Source organism: Triticum aestivum, chromosome 2A (assembly GCF_018294505.1).
Source record: "Triticum aestivum cultivar Chinese Spring chromosome 2A, IWGSC CS RefSeq v2.1, whole genome shotgun sequence".
In the NCBI taxonomy this organism is placed as follows: domain Eukaryota; kingdom Viridiplantae; phylum Streptophyta; class Magnoliopsida; order Poales; family Poaceae; genus Triticum; species Triticum aestivum.
Window position 1 is genome coordinate 47,068,967 of NC_057797.1, and position 25,056 is coordinate 47,094,022.

A 25,056-nucleotide genomic window follows, 5' to 3' on the forward strand; every position below is an offset into this window, starting at 1 on the left:
TACAAAAATTCTTAACCCGGAGCATAACCTGTCAAATTTGTTCTTGTGTTTATTTTGCAGCATAAGTTTACTTGAATAAATCCAAGCTAAACTTGAGGGCTAATGTCGGAGATATACCCCGCGGCGTAAACCGGCCGAAAGTATAACCCGGCCGGACTAGGCGTTTCATTGGTAAACCGCCAGAGGATTGGCGGTGTAAACCGGCCGGAAGTTAACCCGGCCGGACTTGACGGATTATCTGAACACCCCGCTGACACTTGGCGAGTTACTGGCGACCCGCCTTGACCTGGCGGTTTACAAGCAACCCACCTGGTCATTATGACTCACTGGTGATCCGGCGTGCGGTACAGACAGATGACAAGGCCCAAGACCCAGAAGGCCGGTTCACGTTTAATGGTGGGCCGGTTTAAGAGGAAAGGCAGGAGGAATATTATCTTACAAGGAGTTAAGACCTGGACTTGTATTCGGTTTGTATTAAAGACAGACTAGTCCTAATCCTAATAGGACTCCACATGTAAACCGCCCCTTCAACATATATAAGGAGGGGCAGGGCTCCCCAAAGGGGGGGAAGATGGACAAGTTCCATAAGTTGGACAAGTTAGGTTTAGACAATAGCTCTTGAGATAGAGCACTCTTGTAACCTTGATCATCATCATCATCAATATCAATGAAGCAGGACGTAGACTTTTACCTCCACCATGAGGGGCCGAACCTAGGTAAAACCTCGCGTTTCTTGTCCCGCTCAACCTGGGCGGGGCCTTGGCATCAGGAGGAGGGGGGCAGGCCGTTGGCGCTCAAGGCGGGCCAGCTGCGGCAGGTGCGGAGGTTGTCGAGGGCGGTGCCGGGCGCGGCCGCGGCGATCCGGCCGCCTAGAGCGGCTAGTTCAAGTTTGCCTAGGTACGGTCGTTCCTACTCTGCTTTGCCTGTTTGATTGCTAAGATTGCGTGGTTAATTAAATTTAGTGGCTCGTTTCTCTAGGAATCTGAAATACTATTCTGATGTATCTTCCTGAAGATTCCCTTCGTTTTGTTGGGCGTACAACTTCAGTATCATATAGGTATGGCTTGTAATCTCTGCATAACTCTTAATCGGTGGACTCGTTGGAATAGTTGCTTGCTGGGCTAATTAACGGCTATGTTTGCACATATATTAATGATTTTATATCCAGTCGATTTTAGCAAGATTATACTACTTCCAAATTAGGTATAAATAGGTACGGTTTTAATCTGCTACAGTAACTTGTTATTGGTGGCATATAATAGATATAGGACTCGTAGTCTAGTTTTGGTGAACATCCTGATCCTGAATATGGCATAAACTTCCAATATATATACCTTATATAGGTAGAGTTTCCAGTTTACCAAACTTTTTACACATATAAACTCCTCCTTGGAATATTTGCTTCTTGGCTAATCATTTCCCATGCTTTCTACAGATATTAATGATTCTACTATATTTTAGCAAAGATTATACTTCCTAAACGGGTATAAAATTCCAATACCTTCTAAGTACGATTTCTAATCTGATGTGTAACTTTCCATTGGTGGCATCTTACTTATTGGAATATTCTAGGCTTGCTGAAAGATTGCGTGATTAATTAAATCTGATGGCTCCTTCTGCAGGAATCTGAAATATTATTCTGTTATAGTATCTTCGTCAAGATTTGCTTCGTTTAATTGGGCTAAAACATCAATACCATATAGGTTGGTTTCTAATACGCATAACTTATAATCGGTGGACTCCTCGTTGGAATAGTTTTGCTTCTTGGGCTAATTAAGGGCTATGCTTTTGTACAGATATCAATCACTCCATCAAGTCAATTTGGCGAAGATTATCTACTCTCAATTTGGGTATAAATTTCACTTACCTTATAGGTACGTTTCTAATCTACCACGTAACTTTTTATTGGTGGCATCTTACTTATTTGAGTATTCTGTTTATTGGGCTAACGAACTTTTTTGCTTCATCTATAGATGTATAGATATAGACAAGATTCTGCTTATGGGCATAAATTCAGTTTCCTTATAGGTACAGTTTCATATCTGCCACTTTTCATTGGTGGACTCTACCTCTCCACATAGTATATGGCTAAAACTACTGGATGCCTATCTTTTGTAGGAATTTGCTGGACGGTTATGCAAGAGGCAGATACGAGTACATGAATATGAGAGATCTAGATATAGATGTAACAAGACTTTCATCAGCACATCGATTTGCTGCTTATACGCACAAGTTATCATATGGTTGTATGCCTTGAAAATCTATTTTGATGTACTTGCTGTGTAAGACTATATCATATGGGTTTTATGCCTGAAAATCATATTTCGATGCACTTGCTGTGTAAAACTATATATCATTTTGCATGTTCGTTTACTTTATTGGCATTTAGTTTATGTTGATGCAATCAGGGCTGACCGACCTCTTTTTACTAGAACGACCTTGCTTATGCTACTTACCTTATTTGGTATTAGAACATAAACAAGTTACATTATCTGATTGCATGGCATAAATTAAGAAATAGTACTCCGGACGGAGGGAGTATGATTGTAGCCTAAAAACTGTTGGTGATAAGTGAATTCTAAAGGGAGAAATCTCAAGGCCATCTATTTTATTCTTTTATGAAAATGAGCAAACCATTTATGTGACTCATTCTTTTCAAAAGAAATAGCAGATCTCATAATTGTGTACAAACATAATCATCGTAGCATTTTGCATTAAAAGATGTAATAATCGTAGCATTTTGCATTAAAAGATGTAATAATCGTAGCATTTTGCATTAAAAGATTTTGGTTTGAAAGAGGTACAGCTAATGGTAAGGTAATTTGTAGTGGTAAATAGTTTCTCAGCATGCATCGACGGACCCCAAAAATGTCAACATAAACAGAGCAGCCATAACATTTAAATATCATTATCTGAAAGATGGCCCAGGAACACATTGGTTAATTTGCTACATGAGCAAACAAGCATGCTCAGCCCTCTGCCTGGACTTCAAGATTTGCTCGTGGTGCTGATTATTAGTAAAACAGGGCCAAAAAATTCAACCAAGAGTCTAACAAAATGTACAAACTAAATTTATAAGTAATAACAGTTCAACCGTGGAAGGATGACATCATAGTGATCTTACCTAAGCTATTGATGATGCGATTCACAACTAACATGTAAGAATAACAAGTAATGCATCATTTATGTACATAGTTTGCTCATCAAATATTCTGCCGGCTGCAAGAAAATATCAGTATTTTACTACAGCTTTGCACACTACAAAATGACGCTGAAAGCATATGGAATGGTTTTTTCTAAAAAAAAGTGCATGGAGTGTGCACATCAGCTACTGCAAGGAAATACTCGATACTCCATGAGAAAGGATTGAAGAAGATACCTTTCAAGGCTTCATTCAAACAAGGGAGGTAATCTAGTAAAAAAACAGAAATCATAATGGTCGCATGAGTTCATCACAGATGATAACCAACAGAAAGAATTAGTAAACTTACAAAGGCAGTCAGAAACAGCATATCTTGGTTGGCCGTGTAATTACCACCATCAAACAGAGGAAACTTGAAGGCAAGGTGTAGATGTGCACTGGAATAATGAGACATCACAATGGTTATGAGTTCACACGAATATATCAACTGGAAACCATACGAGGGTGATCATAGTTGAAACCATACAACAGGTGATTATAGTAACTGACGGAATCAAATCAGTGGCAAACCTTCAGAAGCTTCCGTATTTCAGGTCTTTGAAGCAAGGGCGTCTCTAACCTGTTTCAATATATTATGAAGCGTTTGCAATTCTGACAAAGAATAGAAAAAAACCTTAACGCTTTGTAGTTATAGAAAAATGCTACATTCAAATACGGTGATGGAAAGCATCAATAGAAAACGCCAGAATCCTCACAGGCTTAGGGTAGTGTCACAAGATATTTGGACAAATTACCACCAATTTAATCATGGAAGAAGGGGCACTTGAGGTTACCATAGTCATTGTATCCCTGAACTCTATACTGGCTAACAGTTCTAGAGTCTACAAGCAGCCAAAATACTATCAAATCTACCATTTAATTTTACACAAAAACTGTAGCCAGTTTACATTGGTTGCCAAGCAGATTTACTCACCCTAAAATCGGCTTTCCTTAAAACCTCCTTTGTAGATGTTTCAAACTGGGGTCTTGGAGGGTTCCTTGGGGCTGCAGGTCTTGTAAGGTCAAGATCCTGCATGCAGTAGAGTTGACTAAAATCTGGTGTTAGAGGAGCGTCATTCGAGTAGATAACAGACTAATGCGTCCATGATTAAATGAAAAAAAAAAGATAGCTAAAATACTATGACAATATCTTCTGGTGGTTCGTGGTTTTTTAGGCAATATTGGATAAGACAAGCAATTTCTTTGTGTTTTCACAAACATATAGCCACAAAAGCACTACACTGGGTGGTAATATACTAACTCCGCAGAATCTAGCTCACACATTTGGCCACACTTCCTGAATACTTGTAAATCACTGAATCATGCTAGACTAAATCTAAAGACTACACAGAATTTGTGATCTCTCAAATACTTGAATCACTGAAGTAGGAGTAACAAACATAATCCCTCTTACCTTGAAGATTATCGTTGCAAAAAGGCAAGGAAATATACCATTCATGTTGATGATATCCAACAGGTCGGGGCATGATTTTGTTTTTAGAAGTGTGTCAAGAATCAACAAACAACCCCTTACACTGAAAGAAATGGTTTGGGGTACAGCTTCCAGGAGCAAAGGTTGGACGGCCATGGTGTGGGGTATGAGAGGGAGAGGAGGTTGGGGACGGGGACTAGATTCAAGGCAAATCAATCGGGCATATCTCACCAACATGTTGCCGAATAGGCGTGAACGACAAAAGAGAACCAATAAAAAGGTGGATTAATCACCAAACTGTCTTCATGGATCCAAATTGGTCATCAGCATGCCCAAATCACCTGTTAGGAAACAAAATAGAGGAAGAATTGGGCATGAACGGAACAAGAAATTTCACATAGTATTGCATGGATAATTTCAAATTTATGCTATAGAATCAAACAAGAGAGACAGGAACCACTAAAAGAATTCATCATGTGGTAAGATGCACAAAGAACCTAGCAATACTCGCAGAAACCCACAGCAAGATCAAAACTTTATTGGACCAGCGGCACAGTTGAACACCAGTGAGGGGCTCGGCGGATCTGGGTCTTTATTCTCAAGGGAAGTGGATCTGCATCTGGCAGGATTTGAAGACAACAAGGCATGAACAGATGCACCAAACATCCTTCACCAAAACAGAGAAGAATTGATGGGACAGATAACCAAAACGGCCAAGTCGAAAGAAGGAATATGCTTAGGAGCAGCGGAAGGGAGAGGAGGAGGAGGAGGAGGAGAGGAGGGGGAGGGATGCTTGGCATGGCGGCTATGGTTGACGAAGGGAGGCGCGCAAGGGGCGGTGGAGAACTGGGGACAGGACAGGACTGCGCCTTTTGTTTTTCTTCTTGGATTTCAGGGTCTCATTGATTTGCATGATTCTGAAAACATGAAAATAGAAAGAAAAAATAGGATTAAATAGACATATTCACCTGTAGAATTAGCAAGAAGTGTTTGATGTTACAAGAAAATAAAATAATCATAAAAAGGTTGAAATGGATGTTGGATTTCCTATGAAACATAGTAAATCAAAAGATCCATAGAAAAAATTATATAATTCTTATCCTATGAATCAAAGGACCAAAGTACAAACAATCTTCAAGGATTTTAATCCTCCAAAAATTCTAAAAGATTTCCTTCGAATCAAAGGAGCCCTTAGGGGCTCTCCAACGCCGACCCTTAAATCGTCTGCATCCGTCTAGACCAAGCGATCCGGACGTGCTGTGTCATCCAACGCGGGCCTGTGTCGCTCCGCCGGGTAGTTCAGACGTATTTTCTCCCACAAAGCGGAGACAAATGTGGGGAGCTTTGCCGACGCCTGGACCGCTCACAAGCTCGCATTTGACCACTCTGGCCCACTAAAAATCTCCCACCTCCCTCTCCCGTGCTTTCCATCGAATGCTCGTACGGCTTGCAGCGCCACATTCATGCCAGCCTACAGCATGCCGCGGGCGGCATTAGTGCCGCAATTTTGACTGGACGGGAGGGCGGCGCTGACGGACGTGACCTTTCGAGCGTCGCCGACTCAATGTGGGGTCGCGTCCCGAGGAACCAACTCCGGCCGCTACGCCTCGTTGAAGCGAGCTGACCGCCCCTTCGCCTGGCCTGGTCGTGGCTATTTAAGCCATGCGCCGGCAATGCACAGAGGCGCACTCCCACTCTCGGGCATCGCCCCCTCCTGCCCAAGCCCCTCTTCCTCTCCGAGCCCGGTGGCGGCGATACCAAAGTCATGGTACTCCATGCTCATAGGCGGAGTCGGTGGAAGCTCCTCCTTGGTGGTTCTTGGCGCCGCCTCCCACGCTCTCTGGGCCCGTTAACATCCACGTTGGCCGACTCCTCCACCAAGGAGGAGATCGTCATCTCCTCCGATGACGATGAGGACCAAGCGCCGCAGCCGCCCCGACTCCTCAAGGAGGCCGCTCTGACGCCACCATTGTCGGCACGTGTCTAGGAGCCGGCGTCCCCGCCGCGCAACCGGTACAGCCCCATGGACGCGCCCTCGTCGTTGCCGCGTTGCCACTGCCTCGCCGTCAAGGAGGAGCTGGCGCCCGTGATCGAGAAGGCGCGGGGCCTCCTCCTCCACTAACTCAGAGGTGGTGGTTACGACGGTGCCGCAGGCTTGAGGTCCATCATACCCGATGTGGAGCGCGAGGCGAGGTACGACTGGTGCAATGTCGGTCGCCGCTTCATGTTCGCCAAGAGCGACGTGGCGCCGGACTGGGTGAAAGAACATGCGGTGCCCCCATGTTTGGTTTTGGTAATTGATGACAATCTTTATGGACTAATGATTGCCTTGAGTTATATTTGAAGGGTTTGTTCATAGGCTTTTTCTTGAAGTCCATGTGTTGGTTTCAAGGAGTTTATGAGTTGACCAAGGTGCTATTAAGGAATTATCCAAAGATTGGTCATGTGAGTGTTGAGATTATTGCAAGCATGTCTTGAAGAAGAAGAGTGTGTGATCATTCATGTTTACCTTCAAGACATCATTCAAATGAAGACAGTTGGAAAGATTCAAGGTTGATTAAGACTAAGTCAAGTGTGAATCAAGTTGATCAACTCATAAAGCATAAAATATGTACCGAGAGGGATCAAGTGATCCCATGGTATGGTAAGCATTGTCCATTGTGCTTTGTGTACTAACCCATGGTCTATGTGAGAGTTCTAGGTGGGGTTAGGTACGTGTTCATGGGCTTGCGTCAAGAGGAAGATATCACTCAACCCATGGAGAGAATGACATCAAGTGGTGATCGTCGTCAAGATTACTGTGTGCAAGTTCTAGTGGAGCATCACGAAGAGATCAAGTGCTTGAAGCTTGTCGTCCATTGTGGTGACAATGGACTTGTGAAGATGTGCGGAAGAGTGGCTCACCCATAGTTGTCGTGGAATTGTCACGGCAGATGTCAAGGCAACGCCGTCCCATCCTGTCTCCTTCTCCAATTCCCCATCCAGCGCCCCATGGTCCTACCATCGGTGCTCCCTCATCGACGGCGTCGCAGCTCTCCAGCCTCCCATCTGGAACAACCGACGCCCCGTCTCCGCTGCTATCCCCACCGTCCACAACCATGCTCCATGGAAGCTCACCTCTGACGACCCAACCCCTCTCTGTTTGTTGCGTCCATGGCCACTCTCCTCGACGCCCTTTCCCGCACCACCGTCGGCGATGGGTTCGTCCTCAGCAACGGCCACACATCCAGACTGGTTTTGATGCTGGGCCTTAATTTTTGTCCAGATTCTTTGATTGATTGATTTGACAAACACAAATTGACATAAAAACGATGCAATTTATCCTCCAAAGTGTTCAAGCAAATAGCCAAATCACAAATCACAGCCACATCTAGAACTCGAATCCGTAAATAGCATCATCCCTACTAGAGTGTGGCTGGATGGAGCGGCAGCGGTGAACAACGTAGCAAGCAGAGGAGTTGCGGCGGCTGGAGTGTTAGGGCTGGAGAAGAAAAGATAAAGAACTGGGAATTAAAGGCTTGCTTTGAGATAAGTTTTGCCACGCATCAACTGCGGGAGAGGGTCTCCCGATCGAAGGCGTGCGACCCGGTCGTATAGGATTATTTTCTGTTGGATACCCACTCCCACCATTTTTTATCTCTTACTCCTTCACATAGGTAAAAGTGCCATATAGATAGGCCAAAAGCCCATTATTATACTTGCTTTTGGATACGTCGTAATTCCACAACTGAAACTGATTTGCTGGAGATGCTTTGTGCAAATTTAGTGTTCAATGCAGTGTTGGAAATATGCCCTAGAGGCAATAATAAAAGTATTATTATTATATTTTCTTGTTCATGATAATTGTCTTTTATTCATGCTATAACTGTATTATCCGAAAATCGTAATACACGTGTGAATACATAGACCACAATATGTCCCTAGTGAGCCTCTAGTTGACTAGCTCGTTGTGATCAACAGATAGTCATGGTTTCCTGGCTATGGACATTGGATGTCGTTGATAACGGGATCACATCATTAGGAGAATGATGTGATGGACAAGACCCAATCCTAAGCATAGCACAAAGATCGTGTAGTTCGTTTGCTAGAGCTTTGCCAATGTCAAGTATCTCTTCCTTTGACCATGAGATCGTGTAACTCCTGGATACCGTAGGAGTGCCTTGGGTGTATCAAACGTCACAACGTAACTGGGTGACTATAAAGGTACACTACAGGTATCTCCGAAAGTATCTATTGTTTTATGCGGATCGAGACTGGGATTTGTCACTCCGTGTAAACGGAGAGGTATCTCTGGGCCCACTCGGTAGGACATCATCATATGCGCAATGTGACCAAGGAGTTGATCACGGGATGATGTGTTACGGAACGAGTAAAGTGACTTGCCGGTAACGAGATTGAACAAGGTATCGGTATACCGACGATCGAATCTCGGGCAAGTAAAATACCGCTAGACAAAGGGAATTGAATACGGGATTGATTAAGTCCTTGACATCGTGGTTCATCCGATGAGATCATCGTGGAACATGTGGGAGCCAACATGGGTATCCAGATCCCGCTGTTGGTTATTGACCGGAGAACGTCTCGGTCATGTCTGCATGTCTCCCGAACCCGTAGGGTCTACACACTTAAGGTTCGATGACGCTAGGGTTATAAAGGAAGCTTGTATGTGGTAACCGAATGTTGTTCGGAGTCCCGGATGAGATCCCGGACGTCACGAGGAGTTCCGGAATGGTCCGAAGGTAAAGATTTATATATAGGAAGTCCTGTTTCGGCCATCGGGACAAGTTTCGGGGTCATCGGTATTGTACCGGGACCACCGGAAGGGTCCCGGGGGCCCACCGGGTGGGGCCACCTGCCCCGGGGGGCCACATGGGCTGTAGGGGGTGCGCCTTGGCCTACATGGGCCAAGGGCACCAGCCCCAAGAGGCCCATGCGCCTGGGGAAACCCTAAAGGAAGAGTCCCAGCAGGGGAAGGCACCTCCTAGGTGCCTTGGGGGGGAGGACTCCTCCCCTGGCCGCCGCCCCCTTGGAGATTGGATCTCCTAGGGGCTGGCGCACCCCCCTCTTGGGATCCCTATATATAGTGGGGTAGGAGGGCCTCCCAAACACAACTTATGCCTTTGGTGCAGCCCCTCCCTCTCTCCCAAGTTCTCCTCCTCTTCTCCCATGGTGCTTGGCGAAGCCCTGCGGGATTGCCACGCTCCTCCACCACCACCACGCCGTTGTGCTGCTGTTGGATGGAGTCTTCCTCAACCTCTCCCTCTCTCCTTGCTGGATCAAGGCGTGAGAGACGTCACCGGGCTGTACGTGTGTTGAACGCGGAGGTGCCGTCCGTTCGGCACTTGATCATCGGTGATCTGAATCACGACGAGTACGACTCCATCAACCCCGTTCACTTGAACGCTTCCGCTTAGCGATCTACAAGGGTATGTAGATGCACTCCCCTTTCTACTCGTTGCTGGTCTCTCCATAGATAGATCTTGGTGTTACGTAGGAAAATTTTTGAATTTCTGCTACGTTCCCCAACATGCAGTTGCTCGACGCTTTTGATATTTTGTGTTTCACAACTAGCATGTTCAACTTTTTATACTGTTTTTCTTTGATTTTTTGTTTTACATAACCCCCCATACAGTTTAAATCTTAAGGTTGAATTTTTTTGTGTATATAATATTTAGGAATCAAATATCTAATTTCGGTGTCCGAGCACGGAGGTAACTCAAATAATGAAACCTGTATCTACACGAGGATGGACACGCATCCCCGTTTGACGTCTTCATAAACGGTTCACGTACTCCACGGCCCAGCCACACCGTCGATTCGCAGCTCGCTCGCCAATCCAACCAATCCATAACCCGCTCCTCCTCGCCCGTCTCCGCCGCACCCCCAAAACCCTAGCTCGCCCCCCCCCCCCCCCCCCCCCCCCCCCCCCCCCCCCCCCCCCCGCCTCCGGCCGCCGCCGCCGCCGCCCGCGAAGATGCCGCCGAACCTCGAGTGCCGGATGTACGAGCCGCGGTTCCCGGAGGTGGACGCGGCGGTGATGATCCAGGTGAAGCACATCGCCGACATGGGCGCCTACGTCTCCCTCCTCGAGTACAACAACATCGAGGGCATGATCCTCTTCTCCGAGCTCTCCCGCCGCCGCATCCGCTCCATCTCCTCCCTCATCAAGGTCGGCCGCCAGGAGCCCTCCATGGTGCTCCGCGTCGACCGCGACAAGGGCTACATCGACCTCTCCAAGCGCCGCGTCTCCGAGGAGGAGGCAGCCACCTGCGAGGACCGCTACAACAAGTCCAAGCTCGTCCACTCCATCATGCGCCACGCCGCCGACACCCTCGGCGTCGACCTCGAGCCCCTCTACCAGCGCATCGGCTGGCCGCTCTACCGCAGGTACGGCCACGCCTTCGAGGCCTTCAAGCTCATCGTCACCGACCCCGACGCCGTGCTCGACGTCCTCACCTACGAGGAGACCGTCGTCGGCCCCGATGGCGAGGAGGTTCGTTCCCGACCCCCCTTCCCCCTCCCCCCATCTGCTCCTAATTGCTCGATGCATAATTAACTGATCAAGTACTCGGTGTGCTTTAAGCAATACCATTAGTTCACTTCAGGCTTGTTGTTTTATGACTTGACACTACTATCAACCGATTAGACCTTTACATGTGTTTTTCAAGTAGGTATTCGTTTGTTAGTGGTGCTGCGGTCTGTTAATTTTGTCCTGTATCGAAGTTGCCTCACGAACAGTTAATGTCTAGTAGCTGATTTGGAGCCTGTACTTAATAATTACCTGATGTTCTTTGATTTAGTCGATTGAAGGATATGTGTTGCTTCAAATTGGTTGGTTGAAATATGACGGTGTAGTTAGCTTGGTTCTTTGTGGACTGTTCTTCGTCCTGACCCCCTCCAGGCAACTGCTCCTTGCTGCTAATGGCTAATTAACTGCTCATGTTTGGGTGTACTAGAAGCAATGCTATCAATTCACTTCGGGCTGCTAGCGTTATGACTTGACAATTAATATCTTGCAATAGATTAAATGCTTACGTGTGTTTCTCGCCTAGGTATTTGTTGCTAGTGCAGTCTGTTAATTTTTCCATTGTTCCAATTATCGGCCAGTTAATCGGCATCGTGGCCAGTTGATCGATAGGTCACCGAATAGCCGATTAACTGATTTTTTGGCCGATTAACTGGCCGATTCGCGTATATTATCCCTTGTCGCCACCTGACCGATATGGCACCACTTACCGCTATCCCGAACAATGAATTTTGCCCTGCGTCAGTACTGCATCCATGAACAGTTTATTCATAGTAGGTGGTTTGGAGTCTGTATTTAAGTTCCTACTATTGTGCATAGAATTAGTAGCTTCAAGGACATGTGTTGCTTCGAATAGGTTCATTGACATACGGTAATATACTTTAGCTGATTCTTTTTGTACTTAAGCTTGATGGCCAGGAGGTTCATTCCTGACCCCTCCCCACAATTGCCCCTTGCTGCTAATGGCTAATTAACTGCTTAAGTATTGGGTGTACTCCAAGCAATGTCAGCAATTCACTTCAGGCTGGTGGTGGTGTTAGGACTTGACACTGATATCTTGCAACCGATTAGACGTTTACATGTGTTTCTTGAGTAGGTATTTGTTGCTAGTACAGTCTGTTAATTTGTCCAGCATCTAAGTTTCCCCATGGACAGTTAATTCTTAGTACCTGTTTTGGAGCATGTACTTAATTTCCTAATGTGTCTAGAATAAGTCGATTTAAGGATATCCATTGCTTCAAATAGCTTAATTTAGCTTGATTATCAGTGTACTGCTGATTGGACCTCTGTAAACCTAGTAACTTAGTATTTGTAAGCCAGACAAACAGTAGGTTGTATAAACAGTTAAGCGTAAATTTGAATGACAAAATTATTATCTTGCAACCGGTTAGATGTTTACCTGTGCTTCTCAAGTAGGCACTCATTTGTTTGTACCACAACCAGTTAATTTTGCCCTGCATCAAAGTTGCCCCAAGAACAGTTAATTCCTACTGGTTAGTTCGGAGTCTGTGTTTAATTACCTAATGTGTATGGAATTAGTTGAATTAAGGATATTTTGTTGCTTCAAACTGGATCTTTCAAATATGGTACTCCCTCCGATCCGTATTACTTGTCGCTCAAGTGGATGTATCTAGAAGTTTTTCAGTGCTAGATACATCTGTTTGGCGACAAGTAATATGGATCGGAGGGAGTTAGAGCATAATTGGTTTGCTATCAATATTTGGCTTGCCAAATGTTGGCACTGCCAACTATTGGCAATACCGAGACTTGCCAACTATTGGCAATTTTATGTGAGAGAGGCAAAACAACTCGTAGCCAACCAAGTAGTTGCCAATATTTGGCACAATGCCAAACATTGGCATGCCAATTTTTGGCAGCAAACCAATTATGCTCTTATATACTTTAGCTTGATTTGCCTACTATTGATTGAATTGATGTAAACATGGTAAGTTATATTGGTTGGTTTGGTAGTTTGTGTAAGCAATTGGAAATTAGGTACCTGGGTTTCATTCAGATATGTTCACTTTTGGCAGATTGGCAGTATGGTATGAATCATAGATCTCATATTCACATAGGGCTTGTGCTGTTTGTGCATGGCTTAAACTGCCTTTATAGCATGTTACTGTAGAAATTGGACGTTTCCCACGATTCATTTGTGCTGACATTTTCTACAGGTTACTAAAGTTGTGCCGGCTGTCACCCCTGAGGTTAAGGATGCACTGGTCAGGAACATAAGGAGGAGAATGACACCACAGCCTCTCAAGATTCGTGCTGATGTTGAGATGAAATGCTTCCAGTTTGACGGTGTTCTCCACATTAAGGTTCTGTTTGCTTCCATCCATGCATTTTGGTTTCCAAGTGTATGCTTGGTTGTGAGTTGCTAATTCTGTTTTGCAGGAAGCCATGAGGAAAGCTGAAGCTGCTGGAAATGCTGATTGCCCTGTGAAGATTAAGCTAGTTGCTCCTCCGCTTTATGTTCTGACCACACAGACACTTGACAAAGTTGGTTATTTCTTCAATTCATTCATGTGATTAATGTTGATTCTTTGAATTTTTTCTTCTTTGCTTAGAAAATATAAATCAAAACCCAACACACAGAACTGTTAGTCTTTGCATGGAGGAGTAATTTAAACAATGTTTCGGACTGTCTTGTAACTAAGTAATCAGGGAGGAGTAGTCATTTATTTTGCTGGGGAAATTGGCATACATGTTTTAGTAGATGGATGGAGAATACCCGGGTATTATTGAGACCTTTAAATTTCATTAAAATCCAGATACCCTTGTGTTGACTGTTGAGTATTTCTATTATGCAAGGCAGTGGGTACTATGTATTCACACATCTCTTAAATTTCATTAAAATTCCCTTGTGTTGAGTATTTCTATGATGCAAGGCAGTGGGTACTTTGGATTCACACATCTCATGATGCCAATGTATGGTTGGGGTTATTCATAATGGAAGGTGGAATCAGGTTCCCCCGATTATACGAGCGTGGGTGGGTGGGTTGGGGGTTCGAATGTGGGCGGGCTGACTGTACATACGCGTCACTCTAGCCAACTGAGTAGAGCCCATATCTCGTTGTGTTATTCATGAATTTTAGTATGTGATCCAGTGACATGAAATTTGCTGATTTTGTATACTGCTGTTGTGAACAGGACCAGGGGATAGCAGTTCTGACAAATGCAACCAAAATTTGTGCCGAGGCAATTGAAAAGCACAAGGGGAAATTGGTGGTGAAGGAAGCCGCTAGAGCTGTAAGATCCTTGTTACCTGTGCTCAACAAAATAATTATCAAAAGAAACCACTGCCGATCCAGAGATCTGCAAGCTTCTATTCAGTCCCGCCCATGATTCATGTTTTATATTTTTTTCCCGTGCAGGTGAGCGAGAGAGACGACAAGCTGTTTGCGGACACGATTGAGAAGCTGAAGCTAGCAGGCGAGGAGGTGGACGGCGACGACAACAGCGAGGAGGAGGACAATGGCATGGGAGACGTAGACTTCACAAAGGCTGGCGCTGGCGCGGACTGAGCGAGTCTCCTCCCAGGTGGGATGAGATTACCTGTACAGCGCCAGCAATGAAGTGGAAGAATGTTTGGCTCCTCCTGTTTGGGGGAGGCACGTTGGATGGATGGATGAGTTTTGAGTCTGTTATTAGATATTGATGATCAGTTGTAGGCTACCCGTGGTCTTACAGATTGGTTTGCTTTTCGTTGAGCACTGATGCTGAATACTGTTAATTGCGCTTTTGCTACCTGTTTTCATCAACATTTATACATGGATTTTGCTTATCGTTGCTCACTAGTGGAATTTGGTGCATGACGCTGAGCTTACTTGCCCTGTTGTTTGAACTTTTGACTATTATACTCCCTCTGGAAAGAAATATAAGAGTGTTTAGATTACAACTTTAGATCTAAACGCTCTTATATTTCTTTACGGAGGGAGTACTATGTGGTAGCTCATCTGCAATCATAGGCTCCGCCCATGATAACTTTCCATGTGCTTGAAATTATGTCTGCCGAATGCACACTATATTTAGTGTTTTCACGACCGTTGAGTTGTACTGAAATTACGCAACAGACGTTTCCTTTTCGACACTTTCTACGTGCGGTGTTGTCTGGTTCATATCGTCTGCTTCATAGAAATTGATCATATAGCTTCTAAATAAGCTTCATTCAGCAAGCACCAGTGGTCTAGTGGTAGAATAGTACCCTGCCACGGTACAGACCCGGGTTCGATTCCCGGCTGGTGCATCTCTTTTTTTTTTCCGGTCACTCTCTCCGCCTTGCCTGACGACAAATGATGTTTCGTTTTTGCCTGATGAAATGATGCGCATACTTTTCCTGTTTAAATTCCACGAGAAGAAAGAAAGAGCCAGCGGTCTAAAGACAAAAACCACCTTTTCCTCTGCTCAAGTTTCTATGGAACAGAATAATGCGTCATGCATGCGCAGTGTTGGCTTTCTGTTAGGGATGTAAGTGGCAAATAAATGACGTCTGCAATCCCGTTTCGTTTTTCCGGTCACTCTCTCCGCCTTGCCTCACGACGAATGATGTTTCGTTTTTGCCTGATGAAATGATGCGCATACTTTTCCTGTTTGAATGCCACGAGAAGAAAGAAAGAGCCAGCGGTCTAAAGACAAAAACCACCTTTTCCTCTGCTCAAGTTTCTATGGAACAGAACAATGCGTCATGCGTGCGCAGTGTTGGCTTTCTGTTAGGGATGTAAGTGGCAAATAAATGATGTCTGCAATCCCGTTTCGTTTTGCCGGTCACTCTCTCCGCCTTGCCTCACGACGAATGATGTTTCGTTTTTGCCTGATGAAATGATGCGCATACTTTTCCTGTTTGAATGCCACGAGAAGAAAGAAAGAGCCAGCGGTCTAAAGACAAAACCACCTTTTCCTCTGCTCAAGTTTCTATGGAACAGAACAATGCGTCATGCGTGCGCAGTGTTGGCTTTCTGTTAGGGATGTAAGTGGCAAATAAATGACGTCTGCAATCCCGTTTCGTTTTTCCGGTCACTCTCTCCGCCTTGCCTGACGACGAATGATGTTTCGTTTTTGCCTGATGAAATGATGCGCATACTTTTCCTGTTTGAATGCCACGAGAAGAAAGAAAGAGCCAGCGGTCTAAAGACAAAAACCACATTTTCCTCTGCTCAAGTTTCTATGGAACAGAACAATGCGTCATGCGTGCGCAGTGTTGGCTTTCTGTTAGGGATGTAAGTGGCAAATAAATGACGTCTGCAATCCCGTTTCGTTTTTCCGGTCACTCTCTCCGCCTTGCCCGACGACGAATGATGTTTCGTTTTTGCCTGATGAAATGATGCACATACTTTTCCTGTTTGAATGCCACGAGAAGAAAGAAAGAGCCAGCGGTCTAAAGACAAAAACCACCTTTTCCTCTGCTCAAGTTTCTATGGAACAGAACAATGCGTCATGCGTGCGCAGTGTTGGCTTTCTGTTAGGGATGTAAGTGGCAAATAAATGATGTTTGCAATCCCGTTTCGTTTTGCCGGTCACTCTCTCCGCCTTGCCTCACGACGAATGATGTTTCGTTTTTGCCTGATGAAATGATGCGCATACTTTTCCTGTTTGAATGCCACGAGAAGAAAGAAAGAGCCAGCGGTCTAAAGACAAAAACCACCTTTTCCTCTACTCAAGTTTCTATGGAACAGAACAATGCGTCATGCGTGCGCAGTGTTGGCTTTCTGTTAGGGATGTAAGTGGCAAATAAATGACGTCTGCAATCCCGTTTCGTTTTTCCGGTCACTCTCTCCGCCTTGCCTGACGACGAATGATGTTTCGTTTTTGCCTGATGAAATGATGCGCATACTTTTCCTGTTTGAATGCCACGAGAAGAAAGAAAGAGCCAGCGGTCTAAAGACAAAAACCACATTTTCCTCTGCTCAAGTTTCTATGGAACAGAACAATGCGTCATGCGTGCACAGTGTTGGCTTTCTGTTAGGGATGTAAGTGGCAAATAAATGACGTCTGCAATCCCGTTTCGTTTTTTCGGTCACTCTCTCCGCCTTGCCTGACGACGAATGATGTTTCGTTTTTGCCTGATGAAATGATGCACATACTTTTCCTGTTTGAATGCCACGAGAAGAAAGAAAGAGCCAGCGGTCTAAAGACAAAAACCACCTTTTCCTCTGCTCAAGTTTCTATGGAACAGAACAATGCGTCATGCGTGCGCAGTGTTGGCTTTCTGTTAGGGATGTAAGTGCCAAATAAATGATGTCTGCAATCCCGTTTCGTTTTTCCGGTCACTCTCTCCGCCTTGCCTGACGACGAATGATGTTTCGTTTTTGCCTGATGAAATGATGCGCATACTTTTCCTGTTTGAATGCCACGAGAAGAAAGAAAGAGCCAGCGGTCTAAAGACAAAAACCACCTTTTCCTCTGCTCAAGTTTCTATGGAACAGAACAATGCATCATGCGTGCGCAGTGTTGGCTTTCTGTTAGGGATGTAAGTGGAAAATAAATGACGTCTGCAATCCCGTTTCGTTTTTCCGGTCACTCTCTCCGCCTTGCCTGACGACGAATGATGTTTCGTTTTTGCCTGATGAAATGATGCGCATACTTTTCCTGTTTGAATGCCACGAGAAGAAAGAAAGAGCCAGCGGTCTAAAGACAAAAACCACCTTTTCCTCTGCTCAAGTTTCTATGGAACAGAACAATGCGTCATGCGTGCGCAGTGTTGGCTTTCTGTTAGGGATGTAAGTGGCAAATAAATGACGTCTGCAATCCCGTTTCGTTTTTCCGGTCACTCTCTCTGCCTTGCCTGACGACGAATGATGTTTCGTTTTTGCCTGATGAAATGATGCGCATACTTTTCCTGTTTGAATGCCACGAGAAGAAAGAAAGAGCCAGCGGTCTAAAGACAAAAACCACCTTTTCCTCTGCTCAAGTTTCTATGGAACAGAACAATGCGTCATGCGTGCGTAGTGTTGGCTTTCTGCTAGGGATGTAAGTGGCAAATAAATGACGTCTGCAATCCCGTTTCGTTTTTCCGGTCACTCTCTCCGCCTTGCCTGACGACGAATGATGTTTCGTTTTTGCCTGATGAAATGATGCGCATACTTTTCCTGTTTGAATGCCACGAGAAGAAAGAAAGAGCCAGCGGTCTAAAGACAAAAACCACCTTTTCCTCTGCTCAAGTTTCTATGGAACAGAACAATGCGTCATGCATGCGCAGTGTTGGCTTTCTGTTAGGGATGTAAGTGGCAAATAAATGACGTCTGCAATCCCGTTTCGTTTTTCCGGTCACTCTCTCCGCCTTGCCTGACGACGAATGATGTTTCGTTTTTGCCTGATGAAATGATGCGCATACTTTTCCTGTTTGAATGCCACGAGAAGAAAGAAAGAGCCAGCGGTCTAAAGACAAAAACCACCTTTTCCTCTCCTCAAGTTTCTATGGAACAGAACAATGCGTCATGCGTGCGCAGTGTTGGCTTTCTGTTAGGGATGTAAGTGGCAAATAAATAATGTCTGCAATCCCGTTTAGTAAGTTTTTGCTAGCTTGATAGTTCATTTTCCTCAAACAAACAATTTAATGAACTATCATATCATAAGTGGACTTTAAATGGGATTAAACAGGACCCGCTTGACATCCCTACTTTCTGTCCAACAAAACCTAGCTTGCAGCAATGGGCGTCTGTCTGTGTCCTTCACTTCCGGCCATGGAGTTTCGTTCACCATCGGCCTTAAAACCGACTACTTCGTATGGAATCACAGTCGCCACGGCTTGTCCGATCACGGATACCGGCTGTGGGCCGTTGTTCTATCGGTGCTCGATCACTGTTTGCCAGAATGCCTCATCCAAATAAGATGGTGGTAGATGATGAGGCCAATGGCGTAGTTGTAGGGTGGCCAATTGAGCTCATCAGAGTAGTATACTGTTGAACTCAAGTCAATGTCTCAGCCCATATGCAAGAAATAAATTGAATCGTTCAGTTAACTCTCCTCGTACGTGTACTCTTGTATGCTAGTCAGTCTGGATGCGAGTGTTGTAAAGAAGAGCGGATGCGAGTGTTAATGTGGGTGTTTCTGTCACACACAAGTGGCCACAAGTCTGGTGTGAATTTACTGTTTTGGTATGTGCAAAGATTAGTCTCATATTGAAAAACAAGTAACCAGAGGTTGAAACAAAGTAACAAGCATAGAAAGTAAATAACATAAAAGTAAAGTTATTTTTTTTGCGAGTGTATAAAAGTAAACTATCGGTTTGTCTATAGTAGGAAGTTAGGCGTTGGGAAACTCGGATTATGGTGTACATTAGATGTGCCTGTGCATCGGTAATACTAAGTACATATTTACATTAGATGTGCATGTGCATCGGCAATACTAATTACATATTTACATTAGATGTGCATGTGCATCGGTAATACTAATTACATATTTATGTGGTTAATTATACTCTTCGATTATATGTTCGGTAGGTAGGTCACCCTTGAATAGTTGAACTCCCCCATGCATGGATTGTTCTCCTCTATTGTCCCGCGTCAACGCTATCATATGCACGATCATTTAGCAATTAAGGTTGTAAGACCAGACCAATGCTTTTATGTGTCGTGGATTCTAGTTATCCTCATATTGTCTTTGCTACTTGTAGATACGAACACCCAGTGGTGTAACTGTATAGCGGGCAAGTGGTCCATTGAGCATCATGTAAATCGACCCAATACTTCACTGTAGCTGTAAAAAAATATATACTTCACTATAGTTGTAAACAAAACTAGTAGGCTGCTCATGCTGAAAATGAAATACTGCACGATTTGATCGCTAGCTCCCTTGTTTCCTTCATACATTCTATAGATGTTGTTGTCTTCACTGTCTATGGGTGTCTGTACATGATGACTAAGTCCAATTATTCCAGGTATAACCATACTCATAGAAATTCCAGTTTAATCCATACGCAATTGTAATTTGTTCATCAGGCAATGTTATCTTTATTTGAAGAGATGCCGCTAGCGAAACTATGGATCAAATCCATTCATCCCTATTGCTTTGAACCTCCATCATTGTACTTTATGTATTTATTTTTATAATCTAAACCTTTATTTCTTTTGTGGCAATCAACACTTCCAAACACAAGTTGCATTAATCCTTGCAACTAGCAAGGCTAGTAAGACTGACAATTTTACTAGTTTTGTTTAGGGCCGAGGCAACTTCTGTATTTGCATGTGTAGGTAGTGATCATTGGCTGCAATTCAAAGCTCCTACGGGTTCCATAAACCTTAAGGTCATTCACTTGATGAAAATTGATACTTGCTACAACCATCTGCACTTGGGGGCCCAACACCTTCCTACGTTAAAGGAAGCACGAGGTGGCGGCTAGCAACGTGTGCACAAGGCAGGTTGAGCCATCGAGGCAGGACACCACCGACTTCTCATCTCTTTAATTCAAAGTATGTTTTCCATCTTCTTCAATTTAAAGTATGATTTTGCCTTCAAGGTTTGATTTAATTGTGAGTGTGAAAAATCAAAATTGATAAATTCAGACAATTGATTAATGATTACTGTGATTTCATTCGGACTCACAATTAGTAACTTAAACTTTTTAGTTGTAGAATTGTTGCAAAATTAATCATATTGATATGTTCTTTCGATAAATTATATACTAGTGGGCAGTAACGAAGTTAGGCGAAATCTGTTAGGGGAGAGCCAAAGACATAATATGAGTTGTCAAATTACACTTATTGGTATGTTCTTTTAATATATACTAGTATGAAGTGTTGGAGCTAGTTGAAATTTGTTGGAGGTGGGGGTGAGGACAAAGACTATTTTTTTTCCATCTAAGCCCTCTCATGAATAAATTCTTCATAAGTTGGTTCAAATGGGGGGAGGGGGACATTGCCCCCCTTAGCTAAATAGCCCACCCCTATGTTGGTATGTTGTATTCATGATGTAAATACTTTTTATATCGATTGGACCACCCTAATCCAAAATCCCGGCCACGCCACTAGATGAGGCAATGATGAACATTACCCATGATGGAGGAGGTTGCAAAGACGAACAAGTGGAGGACTCCCAACCAAAGATAGACATAGGTGAAGAAAATCCATAGAGCACTGTCCACCGAGTGCCGACCCAAAGAAGAAGAGGGGACATAATTTTTCCCCCAAATGAGGATTAATTGTTGTGTGAGACGCGGTTGGCTACTAGTATCGATCCATTTCATAACATGGAGCAAAGGGGCGTGACATTTTTGCAAAACATGCATAATTGGTTTCATGAACAAAAGCACTATGGCCCCCACCGCACGGATTAATTGTTATGTCAGAAGCTGCACCCTTATCCTTAGGATTTGCAACAAGGGGAGGGGTCCCATTGATGTTCATCTCGCTCTAGGTCAGTTAAGCCACAAGAATGGAGCACGAGGCTTTGATACCAATTGAAAGGATCGAGATGGACCTAGAGGGGGGGGGGTGAATAAGTATTAAAAATTTTAATTGTCACCTAGCAATTTTTTAGGAAATAATGTGAAATATGAAAGTGAGCCTAACAATTGCTAAGGTGATGCTAGTACTAAGCAAGGTGAGTAAATACAACAAGTATTTAGATAGGCAAGTGCTACCTCTTTTAGCACTGCGTTGGTTTTCCCCGAAGAGGAAGGGATGATGCAGTAAAGTAGCATAAGTATTTCCCTCAGTTTTTAAGAACCAAGGTATCAATCCAGTAGGAGGCTACGCGCGAGTCCCTCGTACCCGCACAAAACAAATAAATACTCGCAACCAACGCAAATAGGGGTTGTCAATCCCTATAAGGCCACTTACGAGAGTGAGATCTGATAGATATGATAAGATAATATTTTTGGTATTTTTATGATAAAGATGCAAAGTAAAATAAAAATAAAATAAATAAAAAATTTGTAGGAGATTGATATGATAAAGATAGATCCGGGGGCCATAGGTTTCACTTGTGGCTTCTCTCGAGAGCATAAGTATTCTACGGTGGGTGAACAAATTACTGTTGAGCAATTGACAGAATTGAGCATAGTTATGAGAATATCTAGGTATGATCATGTATATAGGCATCACGTACGAGACAAGTAGACTGACTCTTGCATGCATCTACTACTATTACTCCACTCATCGACCGCTATCTAGCATGCATCTAGAGTATTAAATTAAAAACAGAGTAACGCCTTAAGCAAGATGACATGATGTAGAGGCATAGACTCATGCAATATGAAGAAAACCCCATCTTGTTATCCTCGATGGCAACAATACAATACGTGCCTTGCTGCCCTTACTGTCACCGGGAAAGGACACCGCAAGATTGAACCAAAGCTAAGCACTTCTCCCATTGCAATAAAGATCAATCTAGTAGGCCAAACCAAACTGATAATTCGAAGAGACTTGAAAAGATAACCAATCATACATAAAAGAATTCAGAGAAGATTCAAATATTATTCGTAGATAGACTTGATCATAAACCCACAATTCATCGGTCTCAACAAACACACCGCAAAAAGAAGATTACATCGAATAGATCTCCACAAGAGAGGGGGAGAACTTTGTATTGAGATCCAAAAAGAGAGAAGAAGCCATCAAGCTACTAACTATGGACCCATAGGTCTGAGGTAAACTACTCACACTTCATCGGAGGGATAGGGTGTTGATGTAGAAGCCCTCCGTGATCGATGCCCCCTCCAGCGGAGCTCTGGAACAGGCCCCAAGATGGGATCTCGTGGATACAGAAAGTTGCGGTGGTGGAATTATGTTTTTGGCTCCTGCCTCGATCATTTGGGGGTACGTGGGTATATATAGGAGGAAGAAGTACGTCGGTGGAGCAACAGGGGGCCCACGAGGGTGGAGGGCGTGCCTGGGGGGGTAGGCACGCCCCCTACCTCGTGGCCTCCTGTTACGTGTCTTGACATAGGGTCCAAGTCTCCTGAGTTGTATTCGGTGAGAAAATCACGTTCCCGAAGGTTTCATTCCGTTTGGACTCCGTTTGATATTCCTTTCCTTCGAAACCCTAAAACAGGCAAAAAGCAGCAATTCTGGGCTGGGCCTCCGGTTAATAGGTTAGTCCCAAAAATAATATAAAAGTGGATAATAAAGCCCAATAATGTCCAAAACAGTAGATAATATAGCATGGAGCAATCAAAAATTATAGATACGTTGGAGACGTATCAAGTATCCCCAAGCTTAATTCCTGCTCGTCCTCGAGTAGGTAAATGATAAAAACAGAATTTTTGATGCGGAGTGCTACTTGACATAATTTTAATATAATTCTTCTTAATTGTGGTATGAATATTCAGATCCGAAAGATTCAAGACAAAAGTTCATATTGACATAAAAATGATAATACTTCAGGCATACTAACTAAGCAATTATGTATTCTCAAAATAACATGGCCAAAGAAAGTTCATCCCTACAAAATCATATGGTTTAGTCATGTTTCATTTTCGTCACACAAGAATGCTATCATCATGCACAACCCCGATGACAAGCTAAGCAATTGTTTCATACTTTATTAATCTCAAACCTATAAACTCTCACGCAATATATGAGCGCGAGCCATGGGCATAGCACTATAGGTGGAATAGAATATAATGAGGGGGGGGGGGTTATGTGGAGAATACAAAAAAGGAGAAAGTCTCACATCAACGAGGCTAATCAATGGGCCATGGAGATGCCCACCAATTGATGTTAATGCAAGGAGTAGGGATTGCCATGCAACGGATGCACTAGAGCTATAAATATATGAAAGCTCAACAAAAGAAACTAAGTGGGTGTGCATCCAACTTGCTTGCTCACGAAGACCTAGGGCACTTGAGGAGGCTTGTTGGAATATACAAGCCAAGTTCTATAATGAAAATTCCCACTAGTATATGAAAGTGACAAAACAAGAGACTCTCTATCATGGTGCTACTTTGAAGCACAAGTGTGGCAAAGGATAGTAACATTGTCCCTTCTCTCTTTTTCTCTCATTTATATTTTTTTTCTTTTCCTTTTTTTTCTTTTTCTCTTTTTTGGGCCTTCTTTTTTTTATGGCCTTTCTATTTTTTTATTCCTCACTTGGGACAATGCTCTAGAAAATGATGATCATTACACTTCCATTTATTTACAACTCAATGATTACAACTCGATACTAGAACAAAAGATAACTCTATATGAATGCCTCTGGTGGTGTACCGGGATATGCAATGAATCAACAGCGACATGTATAAAAAATTATGAACGGTGGCTTTGCCACAAATACGATGTCAACTACATGATCACGCAAAGCAATATGGCAATAATGAATGTGTCATGATGAACGGAATGGTGGAAAGTTGCATGACAATATATCTCGGAATGGCTATGGAAATGCCATAATAGGTAGGTATGGTGGCTGTTTTGAGGAAGATATAAGGAGGTTTATGTGTGAAAGAGCGTATCATATCACGGGGTTTGGATGCACCGGCGAAGTTTGCGCTAACTCTCAATGTGAGAAAGGGCAATGCACAGTACCGAAGAGGCTAGCTAGGATGGAAGGGTGAGAGTGCGTATAATCCATGGACTCAACATTAGTCATAAAGAACTCACATACTTATTGCAAAAATCTACAAGTCATCAAAAACCTCGGTACTACGTGCATGCTCCTAGGGGGATAGATTGGTAGGAAAAGACCACCGCTCGTCCCTGACCGCCACTCATAAGGAAGACAATCAAATAACACCTCATGTTTCAAATTTGTTGCATAAGTTTACCACACGTGCATGCTACGGGACTTGCAAACCTCAACACAAGTATTTCTAAATTTCACAACTACTCAACTAGCACGACTTTGATATTATTACCTCCATATCTCAAAACAATCATCAAGCATCAAACTTCTCTTAGTATTCAACACACTCATAAGAAAGTTTTATTATTAATCTTGCATACCAAGCATATTAGGATTTTAAGAAAATTACCATGCGAT

General features: G+C 43.7%; 1 protein-coding gene, 1 long non-coding RNA gene and 1 other non-coding gene across 7 annotated transcripts; 2 read left to right on the forward strand and 1 right to left on the reverse strand.

Annotated features, from left to right (window-relative positions):
- Positions 1 to 2,753: 2,753 nt before the first annotated feature.
- Positions 2,754 to 5,470, reverse strand: LOC123187366 (uncharacterized). Of its 5 annotated transcripts, XR_006493959.1 has the most exons (4): positions 4,116 to 5,469; positions 3,713 to 3,761; positions 3,492 to 3,579; positions 2,754 to 3,412 (listed from the first exon to the last, which is right to left on the reverse strand). It is a non-coding gene; the product is annotated as an uncharacterized lncRNA (long non-coding RNA). The 5 variants fall into 5 exon arrangements; XR_006493962.1 differs by having other exon boundaries at positions 3,669 to 5,470; XR_006493961.1 differs by having other exon boundaries at positions 2,754 to 3,219; positions 3,380 to 3,412; positions 3,492 to 5,470.
- A 5,064-nt stretch (positions 5,471 to 10,534) lies between these two features.
- LOC123187367 (eukaryotic translation initiation factor 2 subunit alpha homolog) lies at positions 10,535 to 14,968 on the forward strand. The gene is made up of 5 exons (XM_044599218.1): positions 10,535 to 11,106; positions 13,314 to 13,460; positions 13,537 to 13,641; positions 14,293 to 14,391; positions 14,517 to 14,968. The coding sequence occupies exons 1-5, from the start codon at positions 10,588 to 10,590 to the stop codon at positions 14,664 to 14,666; spliced, it is 1,020 nt and encodes a 339-aa protein (XP_044455153.1). The 5' UTR covers positions 10,535 to 10,587; the 3' UTR covers positions 14,667 to 14,968.
- A 349-nt stretch (positions 14,969 to 15,317) lies between these two features.
- TRNAG-GCC (transfer RNA glycine (anticodon GCC)) lies at positions 15,318 to 15,388 on the forward strand. Its single transcript has one exon. It is a non-coding gene; the product is annotated as a tRNA-Gly (tRNA).
- Positions 15,389 to 25,056: the final 9,668 nt, after the last annotated feature.

What these genes read in the sequence shown, in the direction of transcription:
- LOC123187367 (XM_044599218.1), top strand. Translation starts at nt 10,588, where the DNA reads ATGCCGCCGAACCTCGAGTGCCGGATGTACGAGCCGCGGTTCCCGGAG. An exon ending in TCGGCCCCGATGGCGAGGAG is followed by an intron (nt 11,107 to 13,313) that starts GTTCGTTCCCGA and finishes CATTTTCTACAG; the next exon opens with GTTACTAAAGTTGTGCCGGC. An exon ending in TGAAGGAAGCCGCTAGAGCT is followed by an intron (nt 14,392 to 14,516) that starts GTAAGATCCTTG and finishes TTTCCCGTGCAG; the next exon opens with GTGAGCGAGAGAGACGACAA.